The 23,543-nt window shown below is 37.2% G+C and overlaps 1 protein-coding gene and 1 pseudogene across 2 annotated transcripts in view; both read right to left on the bottom strand.

Annotated features, from left to right (window-relative positions):
• The window catches only part of SRGAP1 (SLIT-ROBO Rho GTPase activating protein 1), a 240,490-nt gene that overhangs the window by 108,648 nt on the left and 108,299 nt on the right, over positions 1-23,543 (bottom strand). For both annotated transcript variants that reach the window (XM_023520517.1, XM_023520519.1), the window contains exons 2-3: positions 19,130-19,325; positions 14,054-14,216 (exon numbers count right to left, since the gene is read on the bottom strand). In XM_023520517.1, coding sequence (XP_023376285.1) covers positions 14,054-14,216; positions 19,130-19,325 — 359 coding nt within the window. The remainder of the gene's footprint in view (positions 1-14,053; positions 14,217-19,129; positions 19,326-23,543) is intronic.
• Positions 3,017-3,134, bottom strand: LOC111730116 (annotated as a pseudogene).

The following is a 23,543-nucleotide window of genomic DNA, read 5'->3' as shown; positions in this document are numbered from 1 at the left end:
TTATGCTGAGTCAGAGTGGGAGTAAGAGAGAAAGAGGAAAACCAGATTAAATATTTAATGAGTGGGTTTTAAATGATTTTAGTGTCTCACGCTTGGTGAGTTTTGGATGTAAATTCTGGTTAAAGGGGTCAAGCCATACTTCCACAGCTTGTGTGCTTTTAAATTCAAAGCTCATGCTCAGGTATCTTAATAATAACAGGTTTTCTTAATTCACATCAACTCTGAAGACAGAGTCAACAGAATCCTCCAAAAGGTCTAATGAAGAAAGCTGGGTTGGACCTCATGGCCCAAACCAAGCTTCTGGATAATATAGTGTTTCTCCACATTTTCCTTCTATCTGTCAAGGGACATAGTTTTATAATTATTAAAATGCACAACTCAATATCAGCTCATGGAATTAGTGTCATGAGAAGAAAAATAATCAATATGCTTTTAGAAAAAACCCCATGCGACTAGAAAATGTGGGAAAATTAGAAGGAATCATATAGTCGCAGGGGAACCAGAACTTCATTTTCAAAATAAGACAAAAGTTAATCTTAAAGGAAATATGTGGGGCATCTTCTAGAATATTTACTAAAGTAGCTGTGATAGGTAAATGTGGCATTTGGCATCCAGGTGAAAAAGGTCTGCCATTGCTGTGTGTGGGCAGACAATCTGAGAGGTGCAAAGTCATGTACACCAAAGTCACTCATAACCTCCCAGGGACAAACAGCATTTGAACTGACAGATTAAGTAACTCAAGATTGAAATTTAAAAACCTAGAGAGAATAAAATCCTAGAGAAAATAACTATTTTCATTTTCAACTTACATTTCCTTCATGCTAAAGTTATTTCTCTACTCAAAATGGGGATGAATTGGAAATACCTTTTCAGTGTCACTGAATAATCACTTAGGCATAAACTCACAGTGGCTGATGTAAACAAACCTACCCAATTAAAATCAGAATGTGTTATGAAACTTTGGTTCAGCTTATAATTAACTAAAAAATGTCAGCAATATACTTCCAGACCATTTTTCAACTTAATAACTCAGTCTTACTGACAATTTCTTAATATTACCATAATATGTTTTCTTAGCAGATGAACCTGAGTTTACTACTTTATCACTAAAGCCAACTGTCTTTCTTTTTTGTGACCTAGATCTTAAGCTCCCCAGTGTGACCAAAAGCTTACATCTACAGCACAGTTGTCTGGGTCTCTAAGTACAGTCTGTGGTCAAGCAAATTAGACCACATTGTCTAGAAAACCCATGACTTTAGTCTTAATAGCACTGTGGTAAGAAAAATCCAGGGACTATTTACAAAAACAAATCAATAAGCAGGAGATTCACTCATTTATAAGTCATCCATTGAATTAGTACGCAAAAGGCAGAGATTCTTTGAGATACCGATAGAAGTTCATTCATTTATGTACTCACTCATGCATTCCCTCATTCATTCTACCACTTTTTAAGAGTACCTTCTATGTGACAGATAAAAGTGGCCTTATAGTTAGTGAGAGAGGTAAACAAAACAATTTCAATAAGTCTGATGTATGCTTAGTCAATTTAAACCAAATAAAATCTCTCTATATACCTGGTGAATCAAATCCCAAATTTAATAAACGAGTCAACTTTCAAAAATTTAACCTAAATCAGAAATTTCTTTTAGTCTGATACTAATAGCACCACCTCAGAACTAGTTAATTGGTCTAAATAATTAACAATGAATTTAAGTAAAGGTAGCCTAAAGAATAGAAAAAGAAGCAAACTCCTGTGGGGATAAGTGTCCTTTTTCACCAAGGATTTGGTTTCTAGAATACAACCAGAGGAATTTAGAAAACACTGGTGGCTAGGGGCAAATGCACATGGGATGACAGCCTATTCGAAAGGGGAAAAAAAATCCCAAACCTTCAAGATGGGCGTAAGGTCAGACTATTTAAATATCTTTTACTTAGCTCTGAGCTCTTTCTTCATCTGTAAAAGGGTGAGGACTATAATACACGCTTCCTAAGAATCCTATGAGATAAGCACTCCGTAACAGTAAGTTCTGTCATTATGATGCTATTATCAGCTCAGCATCATATCCTTGTTTCATCGCATGAAGTCACCATTCGTTTTCCTAAATGCTGATGCAACAATATTCGTATCAACTTTCAAATCAGTATGTCTCAGATATCATCAATTCTACATAATTCAAGATCTAATTTCTGGAATACATAAGCGTGTTTGAGGTACTATACCAAGGAGGATAAATAAAGTCTGTTCCAGAGAACTCTGCAAAGCTACAACAAAGCAGAATTCTAATTCTTAGCTAGCCCTTGCTGACTTCAGGAGGCAGTAACTGTTAGAAGGCATGCCTTAGGATAAAGTGGAACTTGTCTCTACTTAAGTTCTACTAATTAGTCTTGATGCCTGTAGACTTACATAGTTAATCTAAGCCATCTTCTATATGACAGGTCTTCAAATATTTGAAAACAGCTATTGTATCCTAGCTAAGACTTATTTTCTCTGTCCTAAATATTTCAGTTTCTTCGACTGTTTCTTCATTATATGACAGTTTAAAGAAATGAGAGAGAATTCTCCTTGCCTCCCTGATAATTGTTCATTGTCTTGTAGCTAATGATATTGAAAGGGCACTTCCTTTATACTTCAGGGGGTGGAGGCTAAGATCTGGGGAGGATCAGGAGGCAAGACACACCTCCTAGAAACCTGCAGTCACTTGTAGTTGCCCTGTTTTGCAGAGGTAGTTCAAATCCATGTCTGCGCAGTTGCCCAAGAATCTTAGAATCATTGTTATATTCCTCTTTTTCCAACAGCCTAAATAAAGAGCCATTGGCTAAAAGAGCAGAAGCCTTAAAAAAAACCTGATTAGCAATGTTCTGGTTTTAAATTGCCAACAGACCTTTTATAAAACAAACATCTGATTTATTCTTTTATTTATTTATTTTTTTTTAGGCGAGGCAACCCTTGGTTGACCTCACAGATTGCAAGGACCTTGTCATCTTACAATCCTTTATTTTATTTTTATTTTTTTTACACCTATAGCACCTGGTCTTCCTAGTGGTCTCCCATCCAAGTACTAACCAGGTCCAACACTGCTGAGCTTCTGAGATCAGATGAGATCGGGCTTGTTCAGGGTGGCATGGCCCTAGACCTGATTTATTCTTAATCTACTTGTATGAAAACTTTACAAAGACAATATCATTACAAGTATGGACTTTCTCTCTGGCCATAATTCACAAGAGCGTGACAATAACCGCCTGGATTGCTAATGTAACAGCTTCCTCACTGGGTTCCCCATTCCAATTTACTCTTCACAATGCCTTTGAAAAACAAAGCCGATTATACCACATCCCTGCTTAAAACTCTTTTCTGGCTTCCTTGGTTGCAAACTGAGAATCGAAATTCTTGAACCACCTCCTCAAACCTGCCTTTCTGGATCTCAGATAGTTGTTATCCCACTATGTATGCTTCACCATGCTTCAGGCTACACTCCTAACCCCAGCCAGTTGGGTAACTGAGGTGAGCTGTTAGCCTAGGCAAAAGAGGTGGCCTAATATATCCTTACAGCTCACTACTGTTGAGTTGAGTAGGTGGGGCCACCAAGAACCCCACCAGCCATCATCTTCTCTGAACCCCTAGCCCTTGTTCTTTGCCGCTGTCTCTGTATAGAAGAATGAATGCACTTCCCCTAATTCCTCTGCAAATCTCCCCAAGTTTAAGACCGTGATCAAATGCTACTCTCTCTGTGAAGTCTTTCTCCATTTTCTTAGGCAGTAGGCCTTACTCAGTCCTTTGTGCTCTTGTGATCTTAGGTCCTATCTCTGTAAAAGCAGTTAACAATTTATAATGTAATTTTCATTTTTACTCTTCTTTTCTTTTAATCACTTATTTGATTATAAGCTCCTTTGGGGTACCAATTAAGAGTTTGTTATCTTACTCATTTTTGTGACCTCAGCATCCACCACTGTGCCCGTCACATAATAATAATCAATAATGGTTTCGTAAGTGAATAATGAAATCGAATACTTACTCTGTTTTGGGGGGAAAAAAAGCTGATCTCAGTAAGGTTCAGGAAGAAATGAAAAGGGAAGGAAAAAGAAGCTACAGTGGATCTGTCATGACTGTTCAGTGAATTTATAAGACCCTGACAAATCATAAAAGATAATTATTTTAGTACACCCTCACGATCTCTATCTTTACAGCTAGAAAGATGAAATTTTTATGAGTGTGTTTATTCAAGCCAGTGCATCAGTCTATTATGATTCTCTATTCACTTGAAACTATCAAATTTTAAAAAGTAAACTGGTACATGTATTTATTTACTATCAATTATTGAACATTACTGGTTTTCCTCAATCTAAATAGTTCATATATCCAATGACAACATTTTTTTTTATTTTTATAAGTTTCTATGTTGATTTGACAAAGTATTTAGTTGGTAAAATGTGTTTCTATTTAACTGCTTATCTAATAATGAGAAAATATTTTTTCTTTGAGATTTAAAAGATACTGAAATGGATCCGACAACCACATTTAGTATCTGTTTACAACTGTCTATTTTGGGGTTGCTATAATTCAAGGTATCACTAGTATTTCTTAATTCAAATATTTGCTGTATGTGCGGTATCCCCCAATATGGCATGTATTGCAGCTGCTGGAAACCATTTAGAATCCTATCACGTGGAATTAAACATAGTCTTCGACTGGTAAGAAACCTTGGCCAGCAACCCAAATACTGTTCTCAAGTTGCTTTAGACTGTTGATTTCAACTGCAGACACCTCGACAAATGGTAGGAATGTTTCCTCGTCAGTTCTTTCCTTAAGGCTGCAATTTCCTTCTTGGGTGAGGAGAATGGGTAAGGATTCAGTGTCTATGGCTCTTTGAAAATGAACTTTATTAAGTGCTGATGTTTTATAAATAACTAAACCTAAATAAAACTGGTGCCGAACAATATCTTCTTACTACTCTTTATGGGAGGTAAGGGACTGGGTGCCTTTTGACCTATTCCATGTTTGTTATTTTACTCCAGAGTTGTAAACCATGTGATTAAAAACAAACCATATTGGAATATTTCTTTTTAAAAAAATCTACTTAGGAGAATGGAGGACACATTTTGAATCTATGGTTTTCAACTTGGGCTAATCCCCACAGTCATGGGACATTTGGTAATATCTAAAGACATTTTTGGTTGTCACAATCAATACAGTGCTATTGGCGTTTAGTGGGCAGAGAAATCCAGTCATCCAGTTGTTGTTTTCCCATAAGCGACGTATCATTTTCCCTCTGGCTGCTTTTGATATTTTGTTTTCTTTGTCTTTAGTTTTCAGTGTGATTATAATGTGTCTGGGTATGGACTTCTTTGGATTCATCTAGTTTGGGTTTTGCTGAGCTTCTTGAATATGTAGGTCTATCTCATTTGTCAAATTTGAGAAGTTTTCTTGCAATTATTTTTTCAAGTATTTTTTCTGCACACACTCCTTTTCTGCTCCTTCAGGGACTCTGTTGACACAAACGTCAGACCTTTTGGTACTGTCGCAAAGGTCCCTGAGGCACTAAATTTTTTTTTTAATCTTTCTCTGTTGTTCAGATTGGATCATTTCTATTAATCTATCATCACAATTAACAGAAATTAATGACTTCCCTCTGTTATCTCCATTCTGCTATTGAATCCATCTAGTAAGTTTTAAGAATTCTTATTACTATATTTTTTAGTTCTAAAATTTCCATTTGTTTATTTATATCTTCTATTTCTTTGCTGAGACTTCCTATCTTCCCATTCATTTCAAGAGCGTTTGCCCTTCTTGGAACATTTTTATCACAGTTGCTGTAAAAGTCTTTGTTAGATAATTCCAATGTTTGTGTCATTTAGAATTGGTGTCTGCTGATTGTCTTTTCCCGTGTGAGTTGAGGTTTTCTTGGTTCTTTGTATGCTGAGTATTTTGGATTGTATTCTGAATATTTTGAATGTTGTTATGAGAATGAGTCTTGTTTAAACCATATGTAGAATGTTGATATTTTTGTTTTGTCAGGGAATCAACCTGGTTGAATTCAGAAAGCACATCCTGACCAGCCTTCTATGGGCTGGTTGTGGTTTCAATGTCAGTTCTGTTCCCAACACCTTTGTAGCACTATTTGAATCTGTCTTGCATATGTACCAGCCACTGGCCAGTCACCCAGACAGTGGGCTACCCTTCAGTTCAGTTCTCAAAGTCTTTGTTAGGTAGACCACTTAAGATCAGACTCAAGCCTGCGTAGCTCAAGGTTGAGTGCGGGAGTTTATAAAGAATTTTATGGAACTGCTTTTTAAATCTTCACTCTCTCCGTAACCTCCCTAGTACTTTTGGGTTGCCCACTCTGACACAAACTTCCCATGACTGATTTTTCCTCCGATTTCTCTTTCTTGGGAAGTAGACTGCACTTGATAGTGCTGTTTAAATCCAGCCTTGTCAATACTGGATCCTGCTGAAATGCCTTGAAATTTCTGTTATGTGGATAGCACCCATTTCTGTTTTCTAATATAGTGTAAGTATTTATTATTTATTCATTCAATAAATCGTTACTGAGTACCTATAATGTGCCAGTTACGATTTCAGTGAACAACACAAGGTCTCTTTCCTCAGGAACTTACATCCAATTTAAGGAACGACAAAAAGTGAAAAATCATTAAGTAAATATGTAATATGTCAGAAAGGCATAAGTGCTATAGAGGAAAATAAAGCTAGGGAAAGGAAGTGGGAGTATGGACTTATACTCAGAATGAGGTGGGAGCCAACAGAGTGAGCAAAGGAGTAACGGAATCTGCTTGAAGTTAAAAAGATTGTCCCAGTTTTTCTATTTATATATTTGATTAGTCACTTCAAAGACAACTTGGGAGGTAAGGCAGTTGGAGTCGATGTATAAGCTGTCATCTTGCTCGTGTTTTTTAAATTTTAATCGTCCTAGTACTGTATATTCGAAGCACAGTTTTCAAGTGTACCTGGAGAATAAGCTAATTCTCCATCAGTAAATAGCATTTGAGACTGAATTAGTTACTGGATATAGTTTCCCCACTTCTTTATAGTAAACATTGACTGGTGTACTCTGGGCCAAGTTTCTAGTTTACAATAAATAACTGTTTTCTTGGGTCTTATATAATAGTTCATTGCCCCCAAATCAGAAATCACTGATAAGTAAACAAAAGAAAATTAAAGCAACTAATAGACATTCATTTAATTTTGGTTCACACACTTCCAGATTTTTTTTTTTTTACCATAAGTAAGTTTCAAGTGCTTTGACAACTGTTCTTAATGTGTGATCATGGGTTTAACTACTAACATGAGTGTCCATACCACCATACCATGTGGCACCAGGTTTTTAAAAATTATATCACTTTCTGAAGTGACACTCAGATCATCTGCTTAATGTCCTCTGTAAAAGTCTTTAATAAAGCTCTGAACTATTGGCGAATGATCTTATTTAGTAACTTACCTGCTAAATTTACAGCCAGGTAAATCACACATGTCCTGTTGTCACTAAGTAATAAAGGCAACAATGTAAATGCAAGAACCGCAGCATTACCAACCACTATTTATTAAGCACTTACTATGTGCCAGCCATCCTGATAAGAAATTCATAGGCACAAATTTAAAACATTTTCTAAAATATTTCAGAAAATATATTGTTGTAAGAAACGGTAATTTAGTTTTAATTTATTTCTAGGAAAATGAGCTAGCCATAGGGTCGATAAAACTCAGGAGAACCAGATAGTAGTGTTAGCTCGAACTATCTCACTTATTTTTCTAGGGCCCATCAATAATTAAGCTGTCCCTTGAGGATACCAGAATACCATTTAATTCTTCTGCTACACCGCACTGAAACACTTTGAAAAAGTTCTTCCTGTTATATTATTTACTACTGTTGCATCAGCATACTAAATCACATGTGGTAGCTCTCTGCTAATGAAAGAGTCACTTTATTTTTCAGGGGATAGATACTCATTGGTAAATCACGGCCATGACTATCTTTATTCCAGGGAAGCAAAAGGTAAGAATTTATCAAAAGCATAAAATTCTAACACTACCCTTTACCTAATAATTCTACTTCAAGGACTATAGCATAAAAAAAAAAAATCACAGATGTGTGAAATATTTAAATGTCCAAATAACATGGCCATACAGATAGTAAAATACTACACAGGCATGAACTATCTTGTTTTAAAAGATTATTTCCAGACATGAGAACACTAACACTATTTCACGTGAAAAGGGCACGTTCCCAAGCTACATGCAATGAATTCCAATTTTGTAAAATACATATGTATGTAAGTTTGTATACTACACATGTGTTTATCATATAAATACTGAAAAGACAGAGTCCAAAATATTAACAGTAGGTTGTGTTAATATGGGTAATTGTTATTGCCATTTTTATATTTTTTAGTGTTTTCTAAATTATACAATGAATATATGTTTTTATATTTAAAAAATAGACTTTTTCATTCATATATAGATCGGTAGTTTTCAGATTTTTAAAAATCTATGAACCTTTTCTTCAAAACAAGGGTAGAGCCTCAGAGATCTATAGTAGACTGGTATCTTTTATTAACTTATATTAAAGCATCTGTTGGAATATTAACTTATTTCAAATGATCTAATTGGAAACAGTGTTTTTTTCCCCCGTGAAATGTCTTCATTTTCTTTCATAGTGAAGTATTTAAATAGAATATAATTGACCTTGATCAAAATAAAAAATGACTACAAATTTCCAAATCTTAGCAGTAATCTGTCATTCCTTCCTTTCAAATTAGGCCACATAACCAACAAGACCAAAGTGGGTTAATTTAATTCCTGAGTCTGAACCTGACAATCTATGGAATTTATATTATAATAAAGTGGGGTAATTCTCAGCGTCCTGGGGCCAGTCTCTGGTGCTTTGAATCCCCACATATAACTTGAATGACTGACGGATTTTGCTGCCTCATCTGAACTATCATTCTTCAGGATTTTCATAAGAAATAAATAGAGCCAAGAACCACAGTATCCTAGTTCTCAGAAATTCTGATCTATGCATTTGAGTAACATCTCCAGGTACTACCAAAAAACACCAACAGAGTCATAGTAAACTACGAACTCTCTAAGACATATGGGCAAAGACAAGAATATATACCAGCCAACCTGGCTCTAGAATTTATATCTCCGACTCTTTTGTTTCCTCATCTCTCAAATGTGGATTATAATACCTGTTCATTAGGCAGCTGTGAGGATGTGTGAAGTAATGAGTAAAAAATACAGAGCACAGTTCTTGGCATAGTTAAAATTCAGTAAGTGGTAGTATACAGGTACCATTATTATCAGTGAAGAAACAAAATAAATTATACTTGTACATATATTTATGCAAACCAAGGAAGGACTAAAACATTAATAATATGAAAACAATCTATGAGGATATGACGGACTTCAAGATAATTTAAAACACACGGAGATAATTTAACATATTCAAATACTACCATTTTATGATACTCCCTCTAAACTTCTTCTATTAACTACTTCTATTAACATTCTCAAAATTGGTAAATAAGATCATAGGATAAGGTGCTTAAATAAAGCGATTACTGTGCTGTAGTCTTTCCTGTGACTGTGACTGCTGACATGAATTACATTTTTTTGTGTAGCACATGAACTGCACATTTTCTGGCTGTAACACCAAACCAGATGCAGAAAACTCTCTCAGCATGAGTCATGGAAAGAAGGCAGCAAAATCTCATCGCTTCAGGAGGCAGGGCTGGAAAACAAGGCAGGAGGCACTGCATTGACCCTTGTTCTTTGGGAAAGAAGTGAGGGCTGATAATGAAACAAACCCATATGTAAAAGGAGCCTCCAGTTTCTGACTTTCTCCTAAAATGGCAAAGCAGAACTTAACACAGTTAAAAGAAGAGTCCTACTCTCTCCATGCTCACGTTTTCCATACAAAACGGAGGGCCTGGCCAGAATAACTCTTATTGTTGAATCAATGAAGAAATCAGTGACACCTCAATATTAAGACTCTCCATGTGAAATAGCTTTGGGGATCTGAGAGGCACCAGGGATTGACAAACACAGGTATTCACTGGGTTATTCTCTAATTTCCCATTAATTGTCGAAATGTGACAACTAAAATTTTAATTCAGCTACAAGCAAGGATGTTGTGAGAGCATTTCTCAGAGTCCACTCACAAATATGATTTGGAACTTCATAATAAGTGAGATACAAATAACTTGTGATGATCTAGATGTGTTCATCACAGTTGTGCCATATACTCTTAGAATGAGGACACATTTAGTCTAATGCCGAGTTTAATCTCACATTATATAATTATAACAATTGTGTAGAGTAAGTATACACAACATAGATAATAATAAAGATAACAGCTAAAAGTTAGGAGTAATTAAGTCCAGACACTGACCTAAGTGGCTTTCCATGTATGACTCATGAATCCTCCATACAATTACCTGAAATAGGTTACTATATCTACTTTATACATGTGGAAACTAAGGCTTAAGAAGTTTACAAATACTTCCAAGTCCACATAGCTACTAATAATGGCAAAGCCAAATTCATACCCATGATGTCTGATTTCAGAGCCTTAAAGATGAGTCATTACGTTATTCTGACCAACAGGTTTCATCTATAGCTTGAAATGCCTAAATACGAAATAATCAATATATAGATAATTGGGTGTTGTTTTTAAAAAGCTTCGCTTTTTCTACCTGTTGAAAACTTTGTTAAGTGTAGGCAACTATTTCTATAACTGGTTTTGATGTGATTAATATTTAAGTCTTGAAGCTGTTCCCTATACCTATGCATGGAATTATGTATTCCTATATGTGTGTTGATTATTATATCTATTTGGATTAAAAAAACAAAAACAAAAACAAAAACAAACAAAAAAAACTCCCAACATTCTAGAGCTATCTGCTCCAAACTCTTTATTTGACACAACAGTTTGGGTAAAAGGATTCTTTATCGCCGACTAAATTGAATAAGATACAGCTGTTTACAGGCTGAATCTTTCAAGCTCCCAGTGTCTATCTGGATCTCCATAAAGACTGGGGTATTTTTGAAAAAATGAGGAAGTCTGAAAAACCTCTCCCAAGAACAGCAGCATTATGCCCACTAAAGACTCCAAAGGTCATTTCAGACTGGCTCTGATGATTTCTTTCCATCCTGACAGCAAAGAGAACCGTAACAATGGAAGAACTGGAAAAGAGGAAGGTTGGTGATTAAAAAAAGCAAAGTAGAAAAGACTAGTCTTGCTTTTCAATCTAAAGTGATCTGAAAATTTTTAGACTTGGTCGATATGGGTTCTAGCTTCCTGTTCTTTCAGATGACAACTGTGTCCAAATGGGCTGATCTGTCTCCTCAATAAGCTCGTCTCTCCCTTTTGCCCTCTGCCTCTCTTGTTCTTTTTCCAGCAGTAATATACATGGAAAGGTGGGGTGTGTAGTCTGCTGGGTTTGCTTAAGGAAGGTAGAATTTGATACCTGTAATAGGATGGCTGTTAACTTCCCAGTGGTGAGCAACGGTTAGAAGACTGTTTGTCCATTAAATGCCAAAGTAACCAGGAGTCCACTATAAATCGACAGTTTCCAAGGACTGTAATTCTGAGTCCCAGAAAATCTGGATAAGAAGAAACTTCTAGGCAGCAAACAAACAGCGTGCGTGCGTGCGTGTGTGTGTGTGTGTGTGTGTGTGTGTGTGTGTTTACACTGTATGCTCTCCAGACTTTTCTCTTCAAGAGCCAGAACTCATTCCCCCAGTGATGGGGAATACTGGCTGCTGACTGCTGAAACCCACAGATGATCCCTCTCTTACCCATGGGAATTACCCTCCACCAAAGGGAGCTGCCTTGCCCCAATATTACTCAGTTTCTCCCCCATGGCAGCTCAAATCCAATGACGGCAAAACTAAGGAGAGGCCCTTTGCCTAGAAATCAGACAAAAAATGAGATAACCCTAAAAGGCCATTCCAGCTGCAGAGCTTCTATAGGTTCTGCTTCTCCCTCTGCCCAGTCCTGCCTTCCTCACTTCTTTAGAGAGTGCTCGCCACTTCTTTAGAGAGTGCTCGCCATTCAGGAGAATCACCTCCGAAGGTCACAAAGCAAGTAAGCAGAAAGGCTGGGATTCAAATCCAAATCCATTTGACTATCAGCTCTCGGTTTCTATCAACTTTGTCAAGTCTTTGATTTACAAAATATAAATTCTAACAACTTAACAGGACATACGAAGACTGTCCTTTCTAGCCTCACATCCGTCATCACTCTCGCCCATACAACCCCTGGTCCAGTCACATCTAACTCTTTCTTTTCCCTGAACATGTCACACTTTTGCTTTCCCTAGAATAGGTCATTGTCCTTGTCTGCTTGATGATCACCCTCTTCTCCTACAGATCTCACTTCAAATGCGCCCTTTTCTGTGAAGAATTTCCTGACCCTTCAGTAGGGTTAAGATCTCCAGCCTTCAAGCTCCCGCAGTGGGTTGTACGTCCCTTTAGCATAGTAACTTAATTATTGTAATGAGCTCCTTATAGGAAGAGACATGTCTTTTAACTCTGCTTCCCCAGCCAGCCATTTTAAAGATGCTTTGTTGGGATATATAGATAAACTCAATTGAGATACTGATCCTAGAGCCCCTGGCTGAATGGGTGCCAGCACACCCATGACTGGGAAGCATCGTATAGCACCACCTAAATCTGGACAAACTGTGACCTCCTTGACCAAAGGACTAATTTTTCTTCATCTATATAGCCTTTCCAAGACCTAACACTGTCTCTTGCTCTTAGAAGATGCTCCCCCGCCCCCGCCAAAAAACAAACAAGCAAACAAACAAACCCCTGAATAAACAAAAAACTTTGAACCAAATGAGGTCTTGGCTGACAAGGCTGATGTATGAGAATATTACTTCATTTTCATGACTCAGTCTATTTTTTTTAATCTTTACTTTTTAAGATACATAGGATATTCGTTTTCTTGTTAATATATTCTTAGATCTAGTTTTTTTAAATTTCTCCTTTTTTGAAACATTTTACCCCTTATTTACTGGAGCAAAAGATGACCTGTAGTTTGCTAAATTCCATTTCTAGATCAGGAATCAAATGTAATGTGGATCTATCACACACGACTAAGAAGTTTTCCAGCTGGCCTGCTTAACACTACATCTTTGTTTTAAGGGGCCTCTCTGAAACATAAATATGTCAGTAATCTACAAGGTGGTTTTTTTCCCGCTCCACTTTCTGAAACTAATAATTACCTATTGAATAGAGGTACAGATATCAGTATAGACACCAAACACTACTAGTACAAAACTGAGGTGGGAGTTGGGGGAACCCTTGTCTTACAAACAAAATCTGAAAGCCAGTATAATTGGGCAAGTAGCTGCATTCTCTTCACAGGAAATGGTCCAATTTTGTTATTGTTCTCAACTAAAATGTCCAAACAACAAAAAAATTGCTGAGAGCTGGCGGAGACTAGTAACAATGACGAGGAGCATTAAAAGCCCAGTTTCTTTCTTTCTTTCTTTCTTTTTAAAATATATCTGGGAAAAAGGAAACTCTTCGGCACGTAGGGACAGAATTTTCTGTGCCCTGCGGAATATTTTTCATGTCACTCCATCACAGTCTCTGCTGCTAGTCTGGTGGGAGTAAGAAGAAACTGTGATAACATTTTCCTAAGAGAGCAGCACATCTGGTTATCTTGTTCTTCGCAAGTCTCTGATTATGTGTGAGCCCAAAACATAGAATTTAAGGCTTTTCCTCACCGGTCTGGTTCTTTACAACTGCAGGCAGTCTGTTCCTAAGGACAGAAGTGCAAACTGCAGATACATCTGATTTCAAAATTTTACTCACATTGTTCAGGTCACAGACTCAGTGATTTAAAGTATGCTTGCTCAGGCTTAACTTTTCATCCCGTGTCTTTAAAATATTTATTCATTCATTTTTTTTTTTTTTTACTTAAAATTTATTGAGTTCAATTAATGAAGGCACCAGCCCCTTCTCAGTTATGGTTAAAGGCAGAGCAGTTTTAGGAAAGCACAGTATAGCAGGATTGATGGAGTGTACCTTTTTAAACATCCTGGTGGAATCCTCACTTATTTGCATGAACCGCATAATCACATTGTTCAGGTAGATGTCACTCAAGGTTGCATGGTCTTTGCTTTCTCTCCTCACTTGGTTCAGGAGCAAATACCAGCAGTTCACTGGAGACAACAAATTCTGGTCTTTCCTAGGAAGTAAAGAAAGACAGAATTACCATGAATTACAAAGCTGCCCCAATCAGCTGTGGGAAGACACCAAGGCAAACTAGGAGCCACAATAGACAGGTACTGTCGCAGTTCTTTCTAATCTGGGCATTGCTCACACCAGGACACTCGACAGCCAGCAGAACAGGCTTCCAGGCTGTGATGGCACAGAGCCCAGAGATTCCCTAGGCTTGGAAGAGAAAACTTGGACTAAGAACACCAGTCAAAACCCACACTCCTGACAAGGGCCACTGGGACCCTAACACATACTGTACTCAGGCAGGCCTTCAGGTTTAAACACACTATTGAAAAAAGCAGTTCATGTTTACATAAAAGTCTGTAGACTCCTGTCTCACAGAAAAACCGTGGTCTGCCATTGCACACAAAGTCAGCTTTGACCGTTCAGTCTGTTGTTGGAAAAGAGATTATTTGGCTAGGTAAGCTTTCCATGGAACATAAATTTGAGGGTTATTTATTAACCCCCTCCCAAAAAGAATCAGAACTTTATAGCATTGTCTCAAGGTTCATGACTAGAAACTAGGATATAAAAAACAAACAAAAAAGAAAAAAAAAGAGTAGAAAAAGAAGGCTTGTGATTAGAACCAAGAAGTTTGCTGGCTTACAACTTGTCACACATGATGTTTAAATCCATTAAACTGTTTCAGATTTGTAACTAACTATTCCTTGCTTATTCTAGATAATAAAGCTAAAAGTGAACATAAACCAGAAAAGGGGATTTGTAAAAAAAATCTTAAAAACTTCAAACAAAAGCAGTGACCAACTGGAATGCTACTACTTAAAAAAAAAATTAAATGTTTTATGTGTTTTTTGTTTTGTTTTATTTTTACTTTAAAATCTAAGTGTAAAATGGCACAAAATGTTTATCTCAACTCAGGAACACAGGTGCCATTTTATCAGCCGTGTTATCCTATTATTCATGAGCAATTACAACTCTGAATATTAATTAAATCGGAAAAGAAATTATTAAGTCAGGTCTTTTTGACGAATAAGTCTCTCAGATTCAGGATTTAACACTGCATTTAAGTCAAAACTCTCTCTGGGAAAAAGAGGAAGTAGAGGCTAGAGGTAGGAATAGGTGTAGGGGAATAAACCCCTGATCACGGAGGGTCTTAGCACTTGTACTCAGAAGAGAAGCTGCCCATTCCCCAAGCTGGCACTCTAAGAATTACACCCCTCACTGGAGGACCCCATTTTTTTCTCAAAGCGCTCAGGCAAAGGGGCAGTGGTTCTATGGCAAACAAATAGAGCCTTTCTACTGACACTCTTTATTCACCCAGCCCAAGGTAAATGTTACCTTATACTAATTTCTATGAATATCCTTTATGTTGAAGTAGCCCATAAATTCTTTGAGAACATTTCATAATTTTTTGTATCCTCAGTACCCTGCCCATAGTAAGCATTAAATAAATGTTATTTCATTCATTGAATAAATACTCGTTACTGCCTTAATGTAAATAGTAGTAGTAATAATAATATTGACAGCAGCTATCATTTACTGAGCACTGAAACAGTTCACGGTTCAAAAGCATGGACTATGGACCCACACTCAGGTTCAAATCCCAGAACTACCACTTAACTAGCTATGTGATCTTGGACAAATTATTTTAACCTCTCTGCGCCTGTTACTTTATTTGCAGAATGAGTAAATAACAGTACTTATAAGATTATTATGGGGATTGAGTTAATATATATTTTTAAATGCTAACTAAAATGCTTTAGGGCCACAGAGTGCTATATAAAGTTAGCTCTTTTTATCCAGGGGATGGACTAAAGACTATACTCACCGACTCTACTTAATCCTTATACTACCATTTAAGGCAGAAATTCTTTGTATCCCCTCTATCAATGAAAGAACTGAGGCTTAGCAAGGTGTAATGATTTGCTGAAGACCAAAGTGTCAGAGAGTCTTTGAGTCCAGGGAGGCTGATCTAAGCCTCAGTCTTTCCACTACATAGTGACAACATTAGGCCAAGGACTGTTCGACGCTATTAGCACCCCAAAACTGAATAAGAACTAACCCCCAAAGTCCAGCTTAAATGATTGGTAAAGTTATAGTGTTAAAGATGCATTTGTCTGTTGAAGTGGGAAAGGAATGTTGTGTGTAGACCCCATGCCAGCTATCAACTACATCAAGAACTTTGTCAAGTTTCTCATTTAATGGTCATAAAGTCTCACTCATTTTACAAGTTAGGAAATGAAGGGCTCAGAGAGGTTAAGTAATTTGACCAAAGACACACAGTACAGCCAGTATTCAAACCAGGTCTGTCTGACCTTTCCTACCTCCTCCAAGTTTTATTAAGATGTAACTGACATATACATTGTATATGTTTAAGGTATACAGCATAATGGTTTAACTTACATATATTTGTGAAGTGATTACCTGTCTGACTCTTCAATAAAGCCTGTCTTTGAGTTTTTCCTAATCCTAGCTTGTCCTTTCTGTAGATTTATTATACATCTTATTTTCAGTCCCATATTCAATAATAAACTTATTCAAGTCAAAGAAAATTCCAAATTGCTTATCTTTTGAAGAAAACTAGTTAACAAACCAGAAATGAAAAGTGGTAACTGATCCACTAAGAGACCAGACTACGGCGTATGGGCCTGTGAGTACATTCAGTTCACAACCAATTACCAACACAGAAGATGACATTTAAAATGTTTACCGAACAGAAGAATGGGCTGTCTTATTTGCAATGACTTTATAAAGAGACAGTTACTATAAATGTGACTGTAGTACTGGCTCCAGTCTCCTCTTTCTAGCTCCTGTCTCTGTCAAGTACATTTGACATTTGTACATCCAGGAAATCATCACTAAGATTTATTTCTATACTAGACCAACACCAGAGGTTAAAGTCATCTAAAAAAAAAAAAAAAAGGCATTCTCTATCCAGAATAGTTTTGCACTTGCTTCTGCAAAAGTACTCCAGGGATAGTTCCTGTCCTATTTCTTAGGTAGGCTCCAAAACAATAAGGGGTGTTAAATGGAACTGCAAAACCAATGGTGAAGGCAAAGACAGGAGTCTCTTGCAGCCCCTGCGTTGAGCGAACAGGCCAGGCCTCCTTGCTGTCGCCCTGTGTGGGTGGATGGAGGGCTTTCTGTTTTATCATCGCACTGAAATAGTAGTACTTCTAGTCCTGATTTTAGGCTGGGATGCAATGTGGTGAGGCTGGTGGTGGGGAAGGCCTCAATTCCAACTCTTTACCTTGCCCAGACTCCATCGCCTGTCCTTGCATGAGACTAAACAGTAGTCAATTTGATCTCCGGTTCCCTCTTCCTCTTTTTGGTCCCTGGAAATTTCCCTTACTTTCCTATGAGTTGTACATTTAAAACATTGTCTATTATATTTTAATCAAATTTCTGGGAGTTTTGTGGTATACATATTTTTCAGATCATCTAGTCCACTACATTTCCAGAAATGAAAGACTGTGCTACCTTTTTAATATCTCCTAAACAAGTCTGTTTTCTACCTGCAGTGACGGTAGTTCACGCCGTCACTGCAAGAGCCCCTACGCGGTCTCCCTCTCTTGACTATAGTGTCTTCCAGTCAACAATCGTATCTACGGTCTTTGTCATTTTAAAATTCAGATCTGAGCTGATCATCCTTCTACTTAAAACTCTCCAAAGGATTCTCATGCTTTCAGCAGCGGTCCTCAACCTTTCTAGCACCAACCGGTGCTCCCATGAGAATATAATGCCTAATGATCTGAGGTGAAGCTGAGGCGGTGATGCTAGCGCTGGGGAGTGGCTGCAAATACAGATGAAATTTTGCTCACTCACCCACTGCTTACCTCCTGCTGTGTGGCCCAGTTCCCAACAGGCCACAGACTGGTATTGGTCCATGGCCTGGGGATTGGGGACCCCTGCTTTCAGGATAAAATCCAAACTCTTGAGTAGGAACTACAGGCCTCCACGATCTTGCACAACTTACGCCTGCAGTCACACAGCTCACTACCTCATTACTCACTGCCACAGGATTACTATCTGTTCTGCAAAGCTGCCCTACACCCCTTCCCTTCTGGTCCCTCATGCATGATGTTCCTCTTGCCTGGAACATCCTGCTCTGGTCCCCTTAAATGGCCAAGTAATCTTTCAGGTCTTTCCTTATGTATCCCTTCTTCCAGGGCCTTTCCTTCACCTTCCCTCCCCCACTTCCACTATGGGATGGATTTCTGTCAGTCTGTACATACATTCTGTGCTCATGCCTGTTGTAGCACTTGTATACTCTGTTGGAGTTGTCTGCTTGTCTTTCTCTGTCTCTAGAATTTAAATTACAAAGTAAATTTCATTATCAGAAAAACCTATGTGTATTTTGAAACAAATAAAGTATGACTAATATAAGGTTTAATTACATTCAATCATTAGCATTTACCAAAGACCCTTGTTTTAAGTCACTCTCAATTACTATGACCATGAATATGATGAGGGCAGGGCGGCACTAAACTTGAGCAACCCTTATTACTTGTTTTCATATAAAATCACTAGAGAAATTTTCATATAAAATCACTACAGAAACTTCTTTGCTAGAAGAATCAGCTGTTTTAAATTTGTTCACCCAGATATGTACCTGTGGCAGAGGTCAACTCCTAGTTCAATGTAATCAAGAATTTTATAAATACATAAGTTTTCTTCTTGAATATAAAGTAATCCACAAATATATACTTACTGGAAAGAGAAAAGCGTCGAGAATACTATTAATTTAAAATGTGATAAACTGATATCCATCAATTATAAACACAGATGGTTGCTTTTCTCTATAGAGATATGCCAATCAACAGCTCATCAGACAAAAATGAAAAATTCTAAAACCAACGAGTGTGGTAAAAAGGTAGGATATCATCTTGGAAAGGTGAATCCAAGTACAGTCTCTCTTACTTGTACTGCTGATGATCCTTAGTGCTTCTTGTTTTTGCCATGAACCTTTCTGCTAACTTCTCTAGGTTCCGAGAATATTCCGTCTCAATTTCGGCTTTTTTCCGGAAGAAATCTTGCAGGTCCTGGAGAAGCTGAACTCGCATCTCCGTTTGCTGCTCAAGGCATTTTTGTTGTTCTACCAGTTGAGCTCGAATTTCTAAGGAGAGAAGAGAATCCATCTGATGATTTCGTGAAAATTACTTGTACAAGATAAAAGTAATGACTCCTATTATACATTTAGCTCTGTTATCAGAGTTTTATGAGACGACTGTGACCAGGTCAGCTCTTTAAATAAAGTCTATGCTGACCCTTTAAAAGAATGAGACATGCCTCAGGAAAGAATGTAATAAATTAGAGTAGAAACATGGGTTACATTTGTAATGCCACAAACATGCACAGAGTCATGAGGGAAAAAAATTAAAGCCTTTCAGATAACAATTCATAACATGTGACATCTTTGGGTAGCTGAGTACACTGTAATTTTTTTCAACAGCATTTTACCTCAACTATCCCTTTTGAGTTTGAATGGCAAAGAAGTGAACATCATTTCTTCCAGACCTCTGAACCACATATATTTGCCAGCTGGCACATACAGACACTGACATCTGGTAACTTTTATTTAATGGGTATAGTTCTAGTTTGTAAAACATATAGCTTCAGGGTGTCTAAGGATGCTATGGCTAAAAAGAATTTCTTTCTATATCCAAATAATTCATTCATAATGGGAGTAATCCTTGGATCCCACTTTATCGCTCAATTCATCAAGAGCTTTTCACTTGGCCTTCACTTTGACACAGTGTTCAAATTAACAGACTTATGGACATACATATCCTGAAAAGAATCCTTTGACAATTTTAATGTATTAGGAACACAAAGGTTAGTCATTTAGCGATTTAGCAAAAACACAAAAGCAAAAGTATGTTATGTAAAACTATCTGCAAGTGACTATAACAATGAAACATGTGTTTTGGAAAATGAGATACCGTTACTAGTAACCACTGATTTGTTTCTGTTCTCAGATCCAGAGCTAACCTCCAAAGACAAGAATATTCGTATTGGAAAAATTCTTTATTTCATCTTTCCCAGGGTCAGTGCATATTCTCTAAAAGTGAAGACTGAATCTAATTCAGTGGAGTTAACAGAAACCCGTGTCCAAATAACACCACCTCAATTTCTATTATTTTTCAATAGAGAAAGACTGAGCTGATTATATGTTTAATCAAGCTCATTAACAGCAGGGTAGTCAAGTTCTGAATGGGGAGTCAGAAAATCTGCTCAATGTAACAATACCTAAAAATAAGCAAATTTGTTTTATATTCTATTAAAGTAAGCACTAGTGTATATCCCCATTTTACAAATAAGAAACTGAGGTTTAAGGAGATTAAATACTTTATCTAGGGACTTCGGTTAGTATGTGACACCCCCAGAATCTCTTAACCCAGGTATGTCAGTCAGATTAATAGAACACTTCTCCCCGACTTCCATCTATTAAACATGTTTTTAGCACCTTCAGTGTGCCAGGTCTATATCTTGGCAAAGAAGATACAGTAACTACGAAACAAGGTCTCTGTCCCAATAAGGCCCAAGAAGGTTATGTTCTAGGCAAAACTATTTTGGGGGAATCTTGGCAGAAGATAGAGAAATATTTCTCAAGTGCCCTCTCTTGGTTTCTCCACTTCTGGATTGGGGGATCCTATTATTAATTTCACAGAAGTGTGGTGAACACAAGAGTGAAGACATTATTATAGACTTCTAACCACCATAAACAGCATCTGGTTTTTAGTCAATCAAAGTAAGTGTTTTCCAATACAGTATTATAATCAGGATGTCTGCCAAACTCTTTCATCCACAAATACAGAACTATTTTTGTTTCATAAAGAAAAAAAATCAAGGGTGGGCGTATTTCTCATTCAGGAATCCCAGTAAGTCTTTCAAGATTTAGTAATTTTAGCACATCTTGCTGTGCTAAAAGAAAATAAATCAATCGGCTGAAGCTGTCAACTAGTTTAGTTTTTTTTTTTAAGCTGCCTTAGTGCCAAATAAGAAATAAAAGTAGCTGAGAGTACAAATCTCATCAGAAGTACACAAAAATTAAATGGGCTTCCTTCTTCAGTCTTATTCTTAGATATTCTCCTGTTTTAATTGTTTAAATACAATTGTTTAAATTGTATTTAAACGAAACCTCATCCTCATTTTGCAGGGAGTAAATGTTACTTCATGTTATCTGTAATTTTCCAATCAAAATAGGACACTGGTGGCATTTTCAACAGTGAAAATGTGGTGGGACAGAACCTACAGTATCACTGGGAGAAAGTAAAATATGTTCCAAAAACTGGAGAAGGAGAATCCATTTGATTACCTCTTTCATTTAGAAATGTTTAGGACAAATGAAGAAAAGATTCCAAGGGAAAAAAATCAATGTAAGTACTACCATAACAAATAGTTTGTTAGGAAGAGAAACCTTTAGGATTTCTTATATCACATCACAGCTACAAGGCAGCACAACATAGTAGGTCGTCTCCCTGTACATATGATGCAGCTTTCTTTATATGACCTCACTAGATTGGAGCTAACCTAATATGGCACCAACAAATTTAAAAGATTTTTAATTATATAACTAAATGAGTAAAAAACAAACTTATTTGTATAAATTTTGGTCCATTTCTCAGAAAAGATCAAAGATGGGCCCCACACTATCAATATTTGTGACGGCACCACAGGTGGCTAAAGGGCAGAGCACCGTCATCATCCAAAGTACCACAGTATCATTAGGGCTGGAAATGGTATAAGCATCACATTAAGGAGTGATTTCTTGAAATATTGTGAGCCTATTTCTATAGAAGGGATAGCAGCTTCCTTTCCTCCTGCAGATTCTTTAAGGACACTCTTTCAAGGCCCTTTCTATTAGCTTTCTTGGATGAGTACTGACCTGCATCATTTTTCCAGACTTAATTAAAGCTTCATATTTATTTAGTTGACCAAGCCACTGTTTTGTGTTAGGCAGAATCCTAGGCACGGGAGTTATCCAACTTTGTAAGACACAGCTCCTTTTGGTAGGGAAGGCAAATCTTAAACTGATAATATTAGTACACTGTGCTCATAAAGAAATGCACCAGGAAGCGATGGGAAAACGGAGCTGACCCAGACTGTGGACGTGCTTGGAAGATGTAGTACCCTGAAAGATAAGTAGGTTACATGATATACATCTGTAACCACCAAGAAAGTGAAAGACAATCTACAGAATGGGAGAAGATATTTACAAATCATGTATCTAATATGCAACTTGTAGCCAGAATAGAAAAAAATTTGATTCATTTGAAATACAGTGTTGGAGAAGAGTTATAGATACCCTCAACCTCCAGAAAGACAAACAAGTGGGTCCTGGGGCAAATTAAGCCTGAAACATCACTAGAGGCAAAAATGACAAAACTGAAACTGTCCTACACTTCAGGCACATCATGAGAAGTCAGGGTACTTTGGCTGGGGAAAATAGAAGGCAGCAGGAAAAGAAGAAGACCACGTATGAGGTGTATTGACTCCATAAAAGAAGCCATAGGCAGGAGTCTACAAGAGCTGAGCAGGGCTGTTGAAGACAGGATATTGTGGACATCACTCATTCATGGGGTTGCCAGGAATCTGAGCCGACTCAATGGCACGCGCGCGCGCGCACACACGCACGCACGTGCGCGCGCGCGCACACACACACACACACACACACACACGAGCATCTAGCTATAAAGAACACTTAATTAAAATAGGAAGCTACCAGATGATTTCCTCGGGTCACCAGGAGTCAGAGCTGACTCAATGGCATGTAACACATATCTAGAATATATAAAGGACACTTACATAATACAAACATAAATAACTCAGCTTAAAAAAAATGGGCAAAGGATCTAAACAAATATTTCTCCAAAGAAGATACACAAATGGCCAAAGCACATGAAAAGTGGCTCAACATCATTACCATCAGGAATGATGCAAATCAAAAGCACAATGAGATACCACATTACTCCCACTAGGATAGCTATCATCAAAGACACAGATAATGACAAGTGTTGGCGAGGATGTGAAGAAACTGGAATCCTCATATACTGTTGATGGGAATGTAAAATGGTGATTGCTAAGAGGTATAGGGTTTCTTTTCGGGGCGATGAAAATGTTCTCAAAGTGATTGTGGTGATGGTTTCTAAACCGAATATACTAAAACCCATGATTTTGCACACATTACACGGGCTAGTTGTAAGATGTGTGAATTATATCTCAATATAGAGATAATATAAAAAAGATATATTGTGGTATCACAATTCCATGAAAATTTTGGTTGTTGAGACATTTCTGAGAAGGACGATAAAATAATATCGGTAACAACAAA

The sequence above is a fragment of the Pteropus vampyrus genome, unplaced genomic scaffold (genome assembly GCF_000151845.1).
Source record: "Pteropus vampyrus isolate Shadow unplaced genomic scaffold, Pvam_2.0 Scaffold9, whole genome shotgun sequence".
Classification (NCBI taxonomy): Eukaryota; Metazoa; Chordata; class Mammalia; order Chiroptera; family Pteropodidae; genus Pteropus; species Pteropus vampyrus.
The sequence above is the reverse complement of the archived record's forward strand: the minus strand, read 5'-3'. Positions and strand labels throughout refer to the sequence as shown.